The following is a 17,781-nucleotide window of genomic DNA, read 5'->3' on the forward strand; positions in this document are numbered from 1 at the left end:
AATATAGGTAGCTTGCACTTTTTCATTTGACCAAATTAGTTAATACATTTCAGGTCTGAATAGTTCATCAGCTCAGCTCAGTGATGTTCAAAGGAGTCAAACATCATCTATGACCCTGAGAAACTACATTTTACGATTCTATTCCTGGACTTTTTTTCCATTTTCAAGACATAATTAGTTGTGTCAATATGATGTAGGGTTACACATTAGCAAAGGAAGTTTTCTGTCTGGATTTAGTAAACACCAGCAGTAAACACCAGTTTAGCCCCAGCTGAACGGCATTCCTAAAGGAGCGCACTCAGGTGTGTTCAGTGTTTTTAATGCAATGATAGCATGTTCACAGATAGTTCATCTCAGCCATGTTATGACAGTTAGGTTATTGAGTTAAATAATCAGAATTCTTTCTTACAAGATGATAAAACACTGGAAAAGGAAAAGCAAAACACTTCTGCATTAGTACAATATCATAACCTTACTCAAGGTAATATCTAAGACAAGAGCATGGCTTCCACTTTTCCTTGCTAATTCATCAAGGGTATCTTAAGTAATAAAATAAATCCAGACCAATCATAATGCTGCAGCAAAAAATACAAGCAGTCTTTATATAATCTCAAATTAATTTAGTCACACATCTAAATTCAAAACACTAATAGAATATTTCATGAAGGATAAATGTTTGTAGATGTGTTAGTTTGACTTTATCAATGGTATAATATCAAATTTATATAATGTTTTACTGTTATTTTGGGTTTGTTTCAGTTTTCATATATACGGTACTTCTCAATCTTCCTGAGAAAAATTGAGATATTTCTCAGCCACTGTGTGCTAGTTTTACATGTAATTAAACTTGACTGAAAGATTTGTCAGCCTGAAAGAGGAAATTACGCAGTATGTTCATCCATACAGTACAAAAAATCATATTCATCTGTGACAGTCAGTTCTTTTGTCAAAAGACAAAATAAAAAGGTCAAACTGTGCTATAAACAATGCCAGGAAAGCAGGGGGGAGTGGAAAAGCTCTCTCTCTACAGAAGCCATCCTGACAGTTGGACCTTTAATATTCACAGTTTCTTACTAGCTGCTTTCTGCTAAAAAATACTTGTGCAGTCATCTCATTCATATTGTTAACTCTAAAATTAGCTGTGCAGTGTAGCAAGCTGTCAGTACTGATTCAGCTGGACAGGCACAGCCAGAAAGTATTAATTTTCTCACATGCTGTAGGAGAAAAGAGCTTTTCCAGGTTTTAGTGCCCCCTGCTTTGCCTATATCCCTGTGCATTAGTGTCTTTTGAGAAACTTCTCTTTTCACCAGAAGAGATTTTGGGGAGATTTTCTCTATCCGCACAGAAAAAGTAATGTAGGTGTACATCTTTTCAAACAGTCCAATAACATGTGTTTTGCTTTGTCAAACAGAAAGCTGCAGTTTTTCACGTCACACTCAGTAATGTTATCAGTAAGTCTATCGTCCTCAGTGCACACAGTCTTTTCACACTCCCACGAGCCAATTTCACTTTTAGCACTCGAAATACAAGATTTAATAAACCTTTTCATTTCACAGTCAGACCTTTCCAAAGTGCCATGCGTACTCACAATTTATACTTTACTCACTATTTATCTGTAAAGAGGACTGAAGTTCCCTCTTGAGTACACACAAGGTGAGTGTTACTATGGGGACACAGAGTGGTCCTCTGCGGTCTGTAGCGTTGAGGCCTGTTCCATTGTGGCGAGCGACAACAGCTGTCTTTACCTTTGGCAGGCAAACAGGCTCATTAAGGGTGGCCATGTTTGTTTTTGTGCCCGATACCTAGCCCTAAGCAAACACTGTCATATCTACACTCCACAGCCTCAACATTTCCTTTCCTATTGTGGCGCTTCAGCACGTTGAGCCTGCTGAGCATTTTTTTTCCCCCTTGAGCTCAGGCCCTAGCTGCCAACGGCTCTCAAAGAATGCATGCGTAACTGAGAAATTTAGTTGAGGTCTGAGCTGATGAAATGCTGAAATGCAGCTAGTGTACTGCTGAGATGCTATGAATATTGTGCATGTGCTATATACATAATGTCTGTCATTATGCTGCCTGCTATCGCATCTCGTGGCATGTCATAAGAAAGCCTTCTTTGTTTGTTGTGAAACGGACGTAATAAAGGCGTCATTATTTGGTCTGCTCATAGCTAACAGTAAAATCTGTATCGAAAGGTTTTATTCGCATATTTTCTCCTCTCTCAGCCCTGTCAGGGGCTTGAGTGACAAGGCAGGTTGAATTCATAAAGCTTTGACAAAAATTCCATTTAAGAGGAAAATGGCATTGAATGTCATTCCATTACTGCAGAGGGAAAACATGGAACCACTTTAACCCAGAAGGCATTCACATTAACTCACACAAAACAGCAGAAGCACTATTTTGTGGCTTTGCTATAATATATGTACAGTACTGCTGCATTTCTGGAGTACTATTCCAAAATGTAGTCACTTATTTGATTTCATCCTGTTTCACCATTTGTCAACCCCAAAGTCACAATGCATTTTGAAATGAGTTCTTAATGTGGAGTAATGAGGCTGTCATGGCAAAGCAGTCTGTGCTTGTTTGAATTTTACTCATGTTGTAGATTCAATTAAATCAGCTGAAGTCAAGTTGGCCCCGGGCCAGATCGGTAATGGGTGACCTCATTCAAACAATGCTCTGACATATTGAAACAATAAGAGGAAGGGCCTTGAGTCAGTTGTAAAAGCAAACTCCATTCCAGGCGATAAAGGTAGAAAAATGACAGTGAAGTCACCAAAGTGAAAGATTCACGTAGTCATGTGTTCTCCGAGGCGCTTGTCCACTCTGTGTATTCTCTCTCTTAGGTGCCAAAATTGTTGCTTGTGCGTTTTGTAACTGTATAAACAGTTACAAATCCTATCCTATGTGTGTGTGTGTGTGTGTGTGTGTGTGTGTGTGTGTGTGTGTGTGTGTGTGTGTGTGTGTGTGTGTGTGTGTGTGTGTGTGTGTGTGTGTGTGTGTGTGATTAAAACAAATTCTAAATCATATAGCAACACTTTGACTCTCACTTCCTATGCATGTAACAATTGAAAACAGGATTGCTTGAACTTTGGAGATAAGGCTACCTTTCAGATTTTTAAGCACAGCTGGTCTGTTTCTTCTTCTGGACGTTTACTTGTCCTCAGAAGTCTAAACCGATTTATTTGGATGTTGAAATGCCTGGAATCTAAATCATGACACAAACACTCCCAAGGCTATGTAAACAACATTTCTAGTTCCAGTCCACAACCATGATTTCTGAGCAATAACCTAAGAGCCAAGTGCAAAAGCACACATCACTTTTGGAAGGGACTCTGTGCCACATTTGGTCAGTAAAGTTTACAACACAGGTATCTGTAAAGTCATAGCCTGACTCTATGTTTGATGAAAAGTCAATCTAACTAAATGCCATCAAAAATGAACATTGTTTCTTCATTCACTAGGGCCTAGCAAGTACAGTAAACAGACGAGGAGAGTGTGCACACACCCCTCCCCCTCCAAACACACATACATTAACAAGTAACTGCATCTCATTAGGCAGTATTCCCTCTGGCCCTTATTCCATTAGAAATTAAAACCCCAGACAATTAGTGGCAAATTGGTCTCAGCTCAAGACTCGGAGATGACTTAATCGCAGGCTCATGTGAAAACTGTGCTGCGCTGCATTGCTGAGGCACATGGCGAATACTGGTTTGAGGGTCACACGTTAAAAAGTTTACTTATGAAGAATTAATTGCTGAAAATAGTAAGAAGGTGCACCGGAGGCGGAAAATATCACTATTACGACAGAAATATTTTGGTAAAATGAAAGCTAAAGAGTTTTAGGAGGTCATTTTGATAAACATTAACTTCCATTCAGAGAAATTATCAAGCAGATATAAAAAATTTTAGTGCAGCTCTGCATCTCGTTTCACACCGATGCCTACTAAACAAGATAGAACAAGGTAATGGAAGGGTGTGCAAAACTGAAAAAAGTAAAATCTTTAATCTATAGCATCGCTACTGGCCAAGGTGGGATCCTCTTGTATACGCCAGCTCTGTTGAGTCAGGTAAGCTAAAAATACTTTTACATTAAACATTAAGTATTGTGTCTTCACTTTGCCAGTGAAACCTGCATTAAATGGCTGATCCTCAAGAGAATATGGTTCCACAGAGAGTGAACACAGGAATTAAGGTATATCCTAAGGATCTTGAAGGAACAAAGATAATAACTTATTTTTTATCTGCTTCATCACTCTGCCTATGACAAGGACACAAAGCACATATTTCTGTAATTGAACCAACTCTAGTTTATGTAACAACTGACCATTCTGCCCTTGAATCTGGAGAGAGACACACAGAGAGCGATTTGATCGCTCCATGTTCTTGCTCTTGTCACATGACACCGTGTCCCATTATATTGTGATGTTGTCATAGGACGAGAGGAAATGAAATGCCTTGAAGCTGTATGGCAAGTGTGTGTGCCTGGATGGTAGGGATCTAGAGGTGTAAAAGTGAGCATGATCCAGAGTTTGTGTGTGTGTATGTGTGTGTGTGTGTGTGTGTGTGTGTGTGTGTGTGCGTGCGTGTGTAAGGGAGAGGGGGAGAAAGGGCAATGGAGCATTCTAAGCAGCAGAAATGGTTGAAATTAAGTAGTAAAGGCAAATAGAAAGCCCCCCACCTAACCCCCACTGATGAAAGGGGATGAATCTAGGTGGATCTAACATAGCTGAAATTTGCCAAAGTTCAAAGTGTCGGGGAAAAAAAAAAAAAGGAAATTTAAAAAATCTATTACTACATGCACACGTTTGGATCCCAGCAAAACAAAAGCTCAGTTTTTGAAGAAATGTGAGTAAAAGACAAAAAACAGTGTTCTGTATTCTGAAATAGGGTACATCGCAATGCCTCCTTTGGCAGGGAGATAAAAATTAAATTCCCAGGACTTCAACTTTATACAAGTTGAAGTCTTGGGTCTGCCCTCTTTAGAGTACAGTCCAAATGGTCTCCTGCTTTACTGCTTCATTTGTGTTCTCAAGAGCTATATCTTTTTCCAATACCCACAAAAACAACTCCATGCAAACAGAGATAAAGAGCCACTGGTAACTTTTAGTTCCCTAAACTCTTAAAAGCCTTCTAGCTCTGCCAAAATCACCAAGCTACTTAAAACTTTGAATATAGCTCTGTTTTGCATTTTGATGCATTTTATGGAAATGTGATGCTTGATGCTGTATGAGCTGCTGAAAGCTTGGTTCCTGCATGGCACCAAAATGGACAGCTATTTCTACATCTGAATAAGTGAACAATCAGGTCATCCTCCTGAGGCTCGGAGGGAGGTTGAGGAGGTTAATGAGTAAGGCCTGCTATTAAGGAAATCATGAAAATATTGCGGGACCCTCAAAATAATTGGGATAGGATTGCCCCCCCCCCCCACACACACACAATTTATGTTACAATGGGAACTATAATCCCTCTATGAAGCTGCTATACATTGTTGGACCACTGGCACCCCAAAACTCAGAGGTGCGTCGTCAAGTGATGACTATATAGTTTCATGTTATGCCTACTTTTTGTGTATTCAGTATCCATACATTTGTGTCTGTGTGATGCTACTTGTTATTTTTTTTAAATGTGGTGTGGGATCCGCGGTGCACTGGCGTCGTGCCCGGAGTGTCCCCCGCCTCACGCCCTGTGCCAGCTGAGATAGGCTCCAGCTTCCCGTGACCCGCTACGGCGGACAATGCGGCAGAAGATGAATGAATGAGCCGTGGGGTAGGAGTGGGTTTTGCAGAGGGGCCTCGTAGCCCCAGAGTCTAAAATCACCAATGTCTACTACTACAGTAATTGTCACAAGTACTCATCATGATGACATTTAAAACAACTAAATTCAACTTGTGCCTCCGTGATCATACCGTGCTAAATGTAGGATGTTTGGCAGCCCTGAGCTACAGTAGAGATATTAACACTTTTTTCACTATTGTGGCTTCCTTTAGGCAAAGGGGATGTTTAGGGAAACACAGCATTCACTCAACTCAGTGAGTTACAGCTCAAACGTGTTGTTTTTTTAAATTTATGAGAGTGAGTAAATGCTTTTGCTCAAATGCTGTAGCAGACTGCAGTTTAATAGAGTTGGTATCATAATCCCAGCAAAGCCTGTAATGACATTACAGTGTTTGTCAACATCATTACTATTTTATGCATGGTAGTGAGTTTCTTGGGACTGGAAAAATTAAAGACAATGAATGTGTGTGTGTGTGTGTGTGTGTGTGTGTGTGTGTGTGTGTGTGTGTGTGTGTGTGTGTGTGTGTGTGTGTGTGTGTGTGTGTGTGTGTGTGTGTGTGTGGTGCGTGTTTGTGTGTGTTTTAACAAGTGCCCATGTCAGTTGAGAATTTCCTTTGTGTGTCCCTGTGTTCCGGGGATGTTGCATGAATGTGCAGTCAGCATGTAGGGTTCAAAAGAAAACAGCAGGCTGAGCTTCTGTCTATGTGAAAACCAAGGCTATGGTGCTCTAAATCAAATACTATTGTTTGGTAATAGTAAACCAGGGGCACTTGCCAGAAGACATTAGTCATTCATCTAACAAGTTCTTCCAAACAAATCACAAAGTGCTCCACTGTCGACTTCCTCTTATTGAATTCTGAGTACATAAGCACATGTCTTAAAGCAAGGTACATATTTTCTGATGATTTGCTACCTGAAGTGCAGCTGCCATGTTTGTTTATGTGGCCATTTTCCTGATAGGAAGCTAGCTCATTTGAAAGCATTAGGGCCTTTTTTTAGAGAGAGAATGAGGAAGGGAGGTGGTGGGTAAAAGGCAAATAGGAGGGGATTAGGGCGGAGTGCAAATTTTCAGCATGCCAGGCATACGACATGATCTCTAATTACCCACAAAGCACTTTGTAACCTGAGTCACAGATTATCAGGCTTAATAAAACATGACCATCTCTGTTGCTCTCCCTTTCCCTGTCCCACTGCCACAAACATTTGTTCCTGGGTGTAAAACATTACAAGTGCAGTGAGTTATGTGTAACAAATTGACCGATATTTACTATATCTGCTGCTGTTGTTACTGCTGTCCCTCAGAATCAGTAATACATGGAACGATTGGCGGTCTTAATTTGGCAAAATGAGATAATCATTTTTACTTTTCTATTTTCCTCTGAACTAGCGCTGTTATTGTCAAGTTCTAATGTCACTACAGGGCAGGTTCACTATTTATAGATTTTTTTTTTTTTTTAAAGTCACAATGAAATGAATCGGAACCAAAGCTGGAAAGTGGCTGTAGACTAGATGATTGTGATTGTTTTTTCTACAAGATGTTGCATGGTTGGATGGATGGATGGATGGATGGATGCATGGATGGATGGATAGATGGATGGATAGATGGATGGATGCATGGATGGATGGATGATGGGACTTTTCACAAAGTGCAAAATCCTTCAAAACTAAAGTGAAGCAGCTTGGTTAACTGTACTGGGGTACATTCCATCACTATTTATAAAAGTGACATGGGTACCTATACTTGGGGCACATATATTTCTACCATGTGTTTATTTTACAAAGGATCTGAGTATGTCTGTCATCACTCTCAAAGCTCACACACAAGCACACATTTACAAATATACATATTTGCTAAGTAATGTGGGTTGTCCCACTAAGTGTTGCTTGTGGCTATGGTTTTTCACAACTGTCTACTGTGTTATTAGCATTTCTATAAAGAATTTGGTTCAAGTTTCCCTTGTCTCTGTGTTAACAACTCCACAGAGGTGCTCTGAGGTTTTCAAGGCTTAGTTAAGAGAAAAACAATGTCCCTGATAGGATAACACCAGTGACATCATAATTTCCAAATTCCTACTTTTCTTTGCTGTGTTTGTTTTGCTAGGCGACATCAGTCATCAATGTGGCTCATGGCCAGAGTGAGACTAAATAGGTCAACAGCACAAAGACAGGGCCTCATTCTCTCGCTTTCCCTCTCTTTTCTAAAACCACAAGTCTCCACTAAGTGCTTTACCTCTTTTTTCCTTGTTAAAAAATGCCATTCTTTCACTATCTACAAGTCTACAACAACCTTTTAATTTTCTCGCTGTTTCAGGCAGTCCCCTATCTTAAACCAAAGTTTAAAACATTGAAAGAACTAAAACCAAGGAATAATCCCTGCACTTTCTCTCACCCTTCACTAGTTATTGTAAACAATCAGGGAGCTCATCATTAGCACTCGAAAAACGAAGAATGAGCTACAGTTTGATTATCTTGGTGGTTCTGTGGGTTACCACAATCTCTGCAGACTGAAATGGACACAGACAATTACAGCCATGCACAGGCAATTATATCTGCCTGCTAAATATGTCACACACAATAAACACATGTTCTTGTCAGACAAAGGACAAAGCCAGACATTCACAGCTGGGGGGAAAAGGAAAGAACAAATTCAGGATCGTACGGATTAATCTGCCCTGCCCTCCTCGAGTGGAAACCTCTGGTGATTTACATCAATGCTTGTCAGTGAACTAATGGAAGACATCAGCAGTGAGAAAAAGTCGAAGACCTATGACAAAGTAGCAACTATTAAAAAAAAAAGATTTAAAATTTTTAACCAGAAAGACTAAAAGTAAACCTTTTTCAGATAGAGTCTAATTTATATTCAAATAATTACATTGTTTGTCCGGGTTTGACCCATTAATTGAACTTTCATTTGGCTGCTGTCCCTTTGGACCATGGTGTAAACATGACACTGACACTAGGCCGATAATAATTGTTAACGATATTCAGGGAAAACAAGGGAGGGAAAGAGGCTTAAATTCCTGGCAAGGAGCTTATAGCATGGCTCATGGTGTTTGCACAGGACATACCTCAGGAAGCTAAGACAACTGGGAATGTTTGTCCAGCTTCAGCCTTTTCCATGCATGTATATACACATGCATACATGTACATACCTACATACGTATACTGTACATGCATGCGTGTGCACGTAAGTGGGTCCATGAGAGCATGCATACATACATACCATACATAAAACATGCATGCATGCATACATTCAGACAACACATACCTACGTAGGCATGCATGTAGATATGTACATATACCTATATATTTACATATCTACATACGCACACCATGTATGCCTTGCATGGCTGCCTACTGATGATTTTAACCACTGATTTCTCTGCATTATGGATGGATGGATGGATGGATGATGGATGGATGGATGGACAATGGATATATTGATGGATCGATGAATGAATAGATGGATGGATGGATGTATGAATGAATGGATGGATGGATGGATGGATGGATGTATGTATGAATGAATGGATGGATGGGTGGATGGATGGACGGAGGATGGATGGATGGATGGATGAATGAATGGATGGATGGATGGATGGATGGATGGATAGATAGATGGATGGATAGATGGATGGATGGATGGATGGATGGATGGATGGATTGATGAGGGATAGACAGAGACAGATGAGAGGGTCGTACTGCTCGCAGTGCACATAAGTCAGAGGGATATCGTCCATGTGCAGATTGTAAAGCTCTTTGAGACATTGTTTGTGAATCTGGGCTATATAAGAATAAATAAACTTGAAACAGAGTTACATGGAGTTATTGTGGTAAAACACGACCCCTCAGAGCGCAAAACATATTGTTCATGCTGCTCAATTTTAAAGATTAAAAGGTAGGTAGGTAGGCAGGCAGGCAGGCAGGCAGGTAGATAGGTGGGGCCCTAACAACCTCTTGGGATTGGTACTTCTTGGTGAATTTGGAGAAAATGCTGAGATTCTCTTGTGACACCATTTTCAGGCCATTGCCATGAAGCCAGAAGTGAAATGGGAAGACTGTATGGAGGTCCGTGAAAGAAAGAGATCCAAATAAATGGAGGGCAGAAAGGCTAAATGCATGTCTATGGATGTAGGGTGCAGAAGAAAGGCAAGGCACTCAGTCCACCATTCCTTCAATATACTCAGCATGGCACGACCTGTAAGGAGCACTGCCATGAAGACCATCATTGATGCAGCTGAGAAAGCCTTTAAGCAGCTCTAGTTCTGGAGAGGAGGTCCACGGGGATTGATCCACAGGACCACATGCATACAAGTCATCTGATCAAACATGGCTAGGTCGTGTAGGTAAGGATGTCTGATGTTGGAAAATTCGAAACACCAAGTGATCCCTGGACACAGTGCTGCTGATGGGTTCAAAGAAACGCCAATAGTTGACTCCAGCTTCTGAAGTGCTCGGATAAATGCAAAAAAGTAAGATGCTGCTATTCTTATTTATCTATGACTTGTTACTTAATATTCGTGAATGAAAGCTTTACGTTTTCAACAGCTGGTTACACAAAAGACAAAATTGAGATGATGTCACTTTGAACTTGGGGAATATGTGAGGAACTGTAATTGAATGATAATAAAAATAATTTACACTTTAACCCATAAAGAAAATAATAGTCTTAAGAGACTGATGGATGCAGTACATTATTTACTCATCAGTTTTTCCACACTAACGAGCATTCCTTCTGAGTGTTTGCAGTCATTAACAAACATAATCAAAATTTAACTAAACACCCAGGGGCCGACTCTGCAGCAGGTGTTGGCTCTGTTTCTCCTTTTTTTCTTCTTCTGCAGTTAGAAAGAGAATGCCATTCCAGTGCCCCATGGGAAGGCCCAGGCTGACTAATGTAAACACACTACGGTGGGGCGGCTGGTCTTAATTACGGTAACAGACGCTGAGGGGGACGCACTGCTACCCAACGACAAGCAAGTAGCTTAGCAATACTCGGGCCAATAATTAGCACATAGTTAGCCCCCCACCATCAATGATACACAGACAGACACACACATGCACACACACACACACACACACGCACACACACACTCAAACTGTCACACTCATAATCATCAAACACAAACATTTAAAAGACAAACAAAGAAACAGGGTATTTGAATGGTGGAAAATTTATTCATGGTGCCACATGTGGTATTAAAGCATCACATGTCACATTTTCTTTCATCTGTATGTTTCATCTGTCAGAAACTGTGTCAATCATCCCCCCAAAAAAGTCAGAAAAACAAAAGTAGACACTTTGTGGTTGGCTATAAAGGGGGTGCTGCAGTCAAGTAAAAAAAACCAGTAAGGTTGGATATCTCTTTGCCGTGTGCTGACTCTGAGTCAGCTAACATCGCCAGTTTTATTAAAATGATTTCAAATGGTTGGAATTCTTATTAAGAATCGTATGTGCATATTGGGGGATGGAGAATATGAGTTAGTGACTGTTTTTGCCTCTGTTCACTGTGTGTCACCGTGTGGTATGCACGGCCTTCTTCTGCATGGGGCTATGACAGCAATTGTGATTGTGATTCTGTAGTCAGCAAAATGCTTGAATGGCCCCGAGTTAGCATGCTCAGGCACACACATAAATGCAATGTCCCCATACTGGGCCACTTATTACTTCAACCTATGTGACTCACCCAGCCTTTGACTCTCCTTTTCTGCCTCACTGTGACATGCCACATTGTCATTATCTAATAGTGACTGCATCACAACACAAACACAATAATACGGACTGCTTTAAAGGCAATAGGTAATTTGTCAGCTTTGTTCAAAATTAAGAAGGTATTAAAAATAACCCTTTTACTCTTAGCAACAACTAATAATAATCAGATCTCTGTTTATTCAAGAGCCAGAAGACGATGGAAACTGTCACTGGATATGTTAATCAATGCAAAGCAATGAAACCTTTAGTCACCATGCACAAAGCAATCCTTTAATAAAAAAAATTAAACTACGATGAGGCATTCAAATGATGTGCATCAGTCTCCAGTTTATCAAACACAAAGATCACCAGCTAACAAAGTCAGCTCTTCAGTCATACTCTGTGTAAGCAGATATCAGTTGTTGGAAGGATATATGAGCTGGGTGGGGCCAGGATGTATAAACATGGGGGCCTTCTCTTGCTGTACTCTATGCCGCTGCTGTACTGTAGGCAGCACCTCACTTCAGCACAGGCAGCAACTGTCACTACTGTTTGATTAAGATATTCAAATAAAGGAGCAAACACTGTGTCCTCATTTCACAGAGCAAACTAAAAGTGCCTGGCGAACAAGTTGTCACAGCACAATTGCTCCTGTTCAATAATACAACATACATGTTTATATTTTCAGTGTATTCTATAATACATACGTTCTATATGCGCTATGCAGCCTTTGAGGCTGCAGACAGGGTTTTGGCATGGTACAGTTTAATTTTATCATCGCAGAATAATGCTGTTATTATGTTATTGTTCTGTGTAATTCCTCCTGTGTGGCTGTGGGAGAGGAGTTATAAAAGACAGACACACTGACAGTGAAGTAAAGTGAGTACTGAAAGTATTGAAACAGACATCTTTAGGGTTATTTATGGATCTTTGAATCATCTCTTTATGCATTTCAAGTACATTCGTTACTCATTTATGCATTTTTTTTTGTATTCTTCACCTTTTTTCTCTTGTAACTGCATTACTGCTCAGTGCAGAGTCTTCACACAATGATTCATGTTATTTCAGCACAAGTCATTGACAGCTGTTGGCTGCCAAATCTTACAAAAGATTCACTTTTCTTCCTTGCAAGATGTTTTTACTAGTCATGGTCAAAACTGCCTCTATAACAGAAGTGATTCACGCAGTGTTCGGTGATCACCAGCACATTAGTTTATGCATAACAAAGAAAAGAAAGAATGCATTTAGAAGAGTTTGTGCATATCAACTGTTATGAGCAGAAAAAGCTACAGTTCCAAATGAGCAATGTGACAAAGGTTGAAAGCATTAAAGGAGCACATGTGTTCCATGAAAACCACATAAAATTGTTAATTACTTAAACTGGGAATGTGATCATGCACAGCATCCAGTGAGCCAGCAGCACACATAACAGGTTTGCAAATAAACAGGGTGTAAAGCAAAAATACCAACACATGCTCCTCTTACCCAATTAAGCTTGTGTGTGACTCAGATTAACACTGTAAATTTCACAGTGATGAAAGGAGAAATGCTTTCTCAGGCTGTTAATTGCTTTTTTTTCCTTAAAAAAGAAAACTACAGATACTGAGAAGGAGTAATTGTGCTAAATCGCGGTATGATTGCCAAACTGCAAACACCCGACCAAAGGGTTTTTTTTATGCAAATTATTCTGTCTCTTTTCCAATAATAATATCCCACTAGAATATTGTCAAGTGAAAAAAGAAGCCAACAAATCCATCGCAAAAGTTTGCTCCAACCCATTAAATTGACAGGAATATGCAAAGTAAGCTCATAAGAATAATTGACCTTAATGTTATGATTAGCCTCTACACAGCTGAAAAGTTGACCTGAGCAGACTTTAAAATTGGGAACCCAGGGTTATAATGGATGATTAGGAGCAGTCAGACCTGATTGGTGGATAAAGCACCTACACAACAAATCAGATGTCACTTTTAATGCCACTTTGAAAAGTGTTTCACGGGAGATCTTGACCTCGTGCTGTGCTAACAGGACAGGTCAAATGATCTCTGTTGCTATCAGCCTCATTTGAATTGATAGTGAAAGTAGTTCATGTTAGAAAATTATACCTCCCCTTGCTGAAAGAATCCCCCCCACACACACACTCCCTCATGCACAGAGAGATTTTAATAATTCAAATGACCACTTGTAATTTTGAGGACCGCCACACTTTTGTATCAGTGACAGTAATTAGTGTAACTTTCTCCCTTTCTATCATTAAATATCTAGTAAATGCAATGTGCCTACATACACATATTCTAGAGATTATTATTAGCATGGAGGATGATCTTAATTCACTTGACCTACAATGAGTTCCCTGTGGAGGAGAGAGTTACTGTATATGAGTGCATGTGTATGCCACCAGATGGAAACCAGCCTCATGAATACGTGTTTTATGAAGATCATTTTCATCTGATCAATTCCTGGTTGTTCATAATTTCGGCTTTTTGCATTTAAAAAAAAAAAAGCTTTGCATCACCAAACATGCTCAAAGATTACTGTAGCACTAATTCATATCTAAACAGGGAGATCATGTTTGTTGAATACAGGTACATTCAGTTACAGAGATTTTCCATTACCCTCACAGTGAAAGGCAAATATACCCAACTGTGTATCACCACCTTCATTTTCATACCTGAAAGCCGCATTGTCTGTGACAGCAAGCCTAACCACCTTCATCTCCTAAGAACTTTATCAACAACTGCAGGCCAAAGGTAAGTGAGAACAAAAAGTCTTGTTCTGCGATTGCAGGGGGCTGAGATCTTGGACACTGTAAGTCTGTTATTAAAAAGGTTTAAAATTGTTTTCCTATCAGTTTCACTGGGTACTTCTAGTATTTGTGCTACTCACTAGTACTTTTGCCACAAGCTTATCTTACTTTGTGGTGTTTTATCTGCTGTTATTCACTTTCAATATAACATTTCAAGGTTTGCTCCATCCTTTTACTCTTTAAAACAAGATTACTTTGCATGTGTGTGTGTTTTTATGAGGTTTTACACGCAAACATATATTAAGCTGCACCATATAAATAATGTTGTTTTTAATATCACCTGCGCACTTAGAGTCACAAGTCATGAACTGTAAGGTGTCAAAACTCAGAAAGATACTCTACTGTACAAGCCAGGCTGTGTCGCTTCTCCTTACAAAGTAATTAACTACATGGCTGGCACACAGCCATTTAATAGTTGAACCCCCAGTGGAAAAATCATGTAAGCTCTAAGAAATCATTGAGAAGAGAGATAATGTTGAAGCAGAAAGCAGAGTGGGGCAGTATGGATTCTATACAGCCTATGGTATTCCACATCGGGCGGGACGCTTAATGTCAGCTTTCTGCACAACACAACTGCGTAATCTCACGGGGAAATAACATAATAACCATGTTGGTTCAGGAAAAAAAAAGTTAAGACATGTCTTCCAACAACAAAAGTGAATGATTACCAGTCTGTAGTTAGAGTAGCACAAGTTGAAATGATCTGTCTTAAATTAAAAGCAGTCCATCCCAGCTCCGGTCACTTTTCCTCACTGACACTTGACGTTTTTCTGTGCGGCGTTGGAGCAGTCGGAGCGCCCTTACGCACAGAAAACCTTTGGCGTTGCGTGAATATTGCACGGTGCATGGGGCTCATGTAAAGAGACAGGTGAGACCACAACATTTTCAGTGTAAGAGGACACGCAGATTGTTATTTACCTTGTTCGAGTGGTAATAGTCCAACGAGCTCAGACAACTTGATTCAGTCGGTAGGGAGCATGAACCCACATTTGCCGGGGGCGCAGGATAAAATCTCACGTCCATCTCAGGTTGTGCGAGACTGAAGGCATGAAATCACTTTCTGCGTATTGAACTCACTGTTGTCTCAGCAAAAACAACGCCGGAACAGGAGAACAGCACAAAAAGAAGTGGAGGAGTTTACACGGAGTACTCTTCCCTCACATCCGTTCGCGGCCGAACTTCGGCACTAACTCTAGTGATGCGCAGTCCTCCTTAGAGCCCCACACCAGGATGCGAAACACTCACTGACTCAAAACAAAACACACATTTCATGGATGCACACGTGTTGGCAAAACTATCCCGCTGTTCCAGGACAAATAAAAGCAAAAGCTTCAATTTAGATCCTCTCTTTCAGAAACCTTTTAAACAACCCATACATCTGCTGCCTCTTTTTTTTCCCCCACTGCTCTCAGGACTCCACACGGGCTTTGTTATGGAGGTGCATATTCTGGCACTGGTTCCAGTAGAGAAGTGGTAAGACTTCCCTCTGCCATGCGACCTCTGCCGATAATAAACGGGTAAGAGGAACGGATGGAGAAGGGGGAGGGGAGATGTGGCTGCCTTGGCAACCGCTCTCCTTTCTGCAACTGCGCGCCTCTGATTAGCTGGAAATGTAGTAGTGTGCACGTCTGTGCATTATAAAGCGCACTCTTCTTCCATCAGTGCTTCAGAAAGGCTTCCATTTGGGTTATTGTGCCTCGGCGAATGGGAGGAGTTTGCACAGTATCTCTGCATTTCGACTATGTTTTTATGTATTTTTAATTTTGCATTTGAATGGCTGCAATAAAAACCTCTGTATTTGATGCTGATGTCAGCGGATCATTCAAAACCTGAGAAAAGCCCCTGTGCTCTTATTTTAACCAGAAGCCAAAGAGTAGGTCAAAGCAGTTTCAATGCGAGTGTAGTCTTTTTTTTTGAAAGCTAATTTTTTTTTTGTTATGTTTAGAAAATATCAGTATGACTAAACTTTATTTATTCTTTAACTATACTAGCATAGATAAGTATGTAGAAATAAAAGGCTTTGTGGAAACCACATACAATGTTAAAAATAAGCATAAGTCTAATAAGAAGCTATTTGAAAAGTGTGTAAAAATACAGTAAGCACAGGCAGTGATATGTACAGAGAGGTTTAATCTTGTATTGCCATGCAGTGCAAATGCGTACAGAGAGAAGCCTGGGCTGTAAGAGCTGCTTCTGACAGCTCACTGAATGTGATGGATAGCACACCCCTTGCCCTGTGATGTGCATGCACATTTGATGTTGAAATGGCCTATCCACGGGACCATTGTCTTTCAATCATGTCAAGGCAAAGTACAGAACAGAGCACATTTTCTGCTGCCTAACGCTATTGCTTTTGCCACAGTTTGCCGCACAATCAGTACAACTTGCCTGAACAGAAAAGCTGGAATGTGGTGTCTTAATGCAGTTCTGTGCAGATAGTTTGATCTGTTTTAACGTTTAATACTAATAATATTCTTATTCACCGCTTAATGGTTTTAAAGACAGGTTGAATTAGGTCAACTTAGCTAGTGATTAAGGGAGAATGTGGCACTGGGTTGAGTCAACTGTGTTAAGAGAAAACATTGGAGAGCAGCATCTGCCCACTGCTGTAGCTCTTATGTACATTCCCCACCTTCAGAGTTGTAAACAGTTGGTCATTATTTCAGCAGATTTATTATGTTACAGTGCATTTTACACTGTCAGTCTTGGTTGGTAGGTTCAGTCTGCCACTCTCCACTGGCCCAGCACACAGAGAGTTAACCACATGGCTCGGTGCCATGGCTTCATGGGAATGGAATGTGGAGTGCTGTGTGTGCAGGGCTTCTTTCCCAGCATCCCTCACTGCTTAGGCGCATGCTAATGATCAGTATTATTGAAGCACAATTGATGGGCTAGCAACCAAACAAGAGAAACTAATTACTACTAAGGCTTTATTGTCCTTTAATTACTGAAACTCTATGGCAATTAGTGCTGCACAAAAACACAGCCTACTTTAATCTCAAATAAAATGTGATGCAGATGAAAAAAAAATTGGGAGATGAAAGGTAGATAAGATAATTTGGCTGTCGGTTCATCCTGCAGAAAGAATGGCTGATTTGAGTGAAGCGATGAGAGAACAAAAGAAGTGCTGAGAATTGTGCAAAAAGGTTTAAAGCAAAAATCATCTCAAAACTCAATTGCATGGGAAACTTTTATGACCTTGGGTAGCTAACCTAAAAAAAAGTGCATGTTGGTCATTTCTCTCCTAAAGTTACAACAGAAAAGCTCAAATCAGTTTGAGATGTCTTCAAATTATGACTTGCAAAGCTATTATTACCATGAAGTCTATAGTTTTGTTCACTCTCACATGAGGTTTATTTTATATTCTAGACTAGAGCAACCTGTGTGGAGCTGGTGTGGTGAGCATTAACACCTGAAAGTATCATAGCGATGTAAATTGCTCAATTTATCTTGTGGTATACACTACTGAGTATACTGTCTGTGTTTACCTGAAAAGTAAAAGAAAACA

The 17,781-nt window shown here is 40.2% G+C and overlaps 1 protein-coding gene across 3 annotated transcripts in view; it reads right to left on the bottom strand.

Moving 5' to 3' along the window:
• The window catches only part of LOC137588490 (TOX high mobility group box family member 2-like), a 79,253-nt gene extending 63,490 nt beyond the window's left edge, over positions 1-15,763 (bottom strand). For all 3 annotated transcript variants that reach the window (XM_068305629.1, XM_068305621.1, XM_068305614.1), the window contains exon 1: positions 15,192-15,763. In XM_068305629.1, coding sequence (XP_068161730.1) covers positions 15,192-15,296 — 105 coding nt within the window. In that variant the 5' untranslated portion in view covers positions 15,297-15,763. The remainder of the gene's footprint in view (positions 1-15,191) is intronic.
• Positions 15,764-17,781: the final 2,018 nt, after the last annotated feature.

The sequence above is a fragment of the Antennarius striatus genome, chromosome 2 (genome assembly GCF_040054535.1).
Source record: "Antennarius striatus isolate MH-2024 chromosome 2, ASM4005453v1, whole genome shotgun sequence".
NCBI lineage: Eukaryota > Metazoa > Chordata > Actinopteri > Lophiiformes > Antennariidae > Antennarius > Antennarius striatus.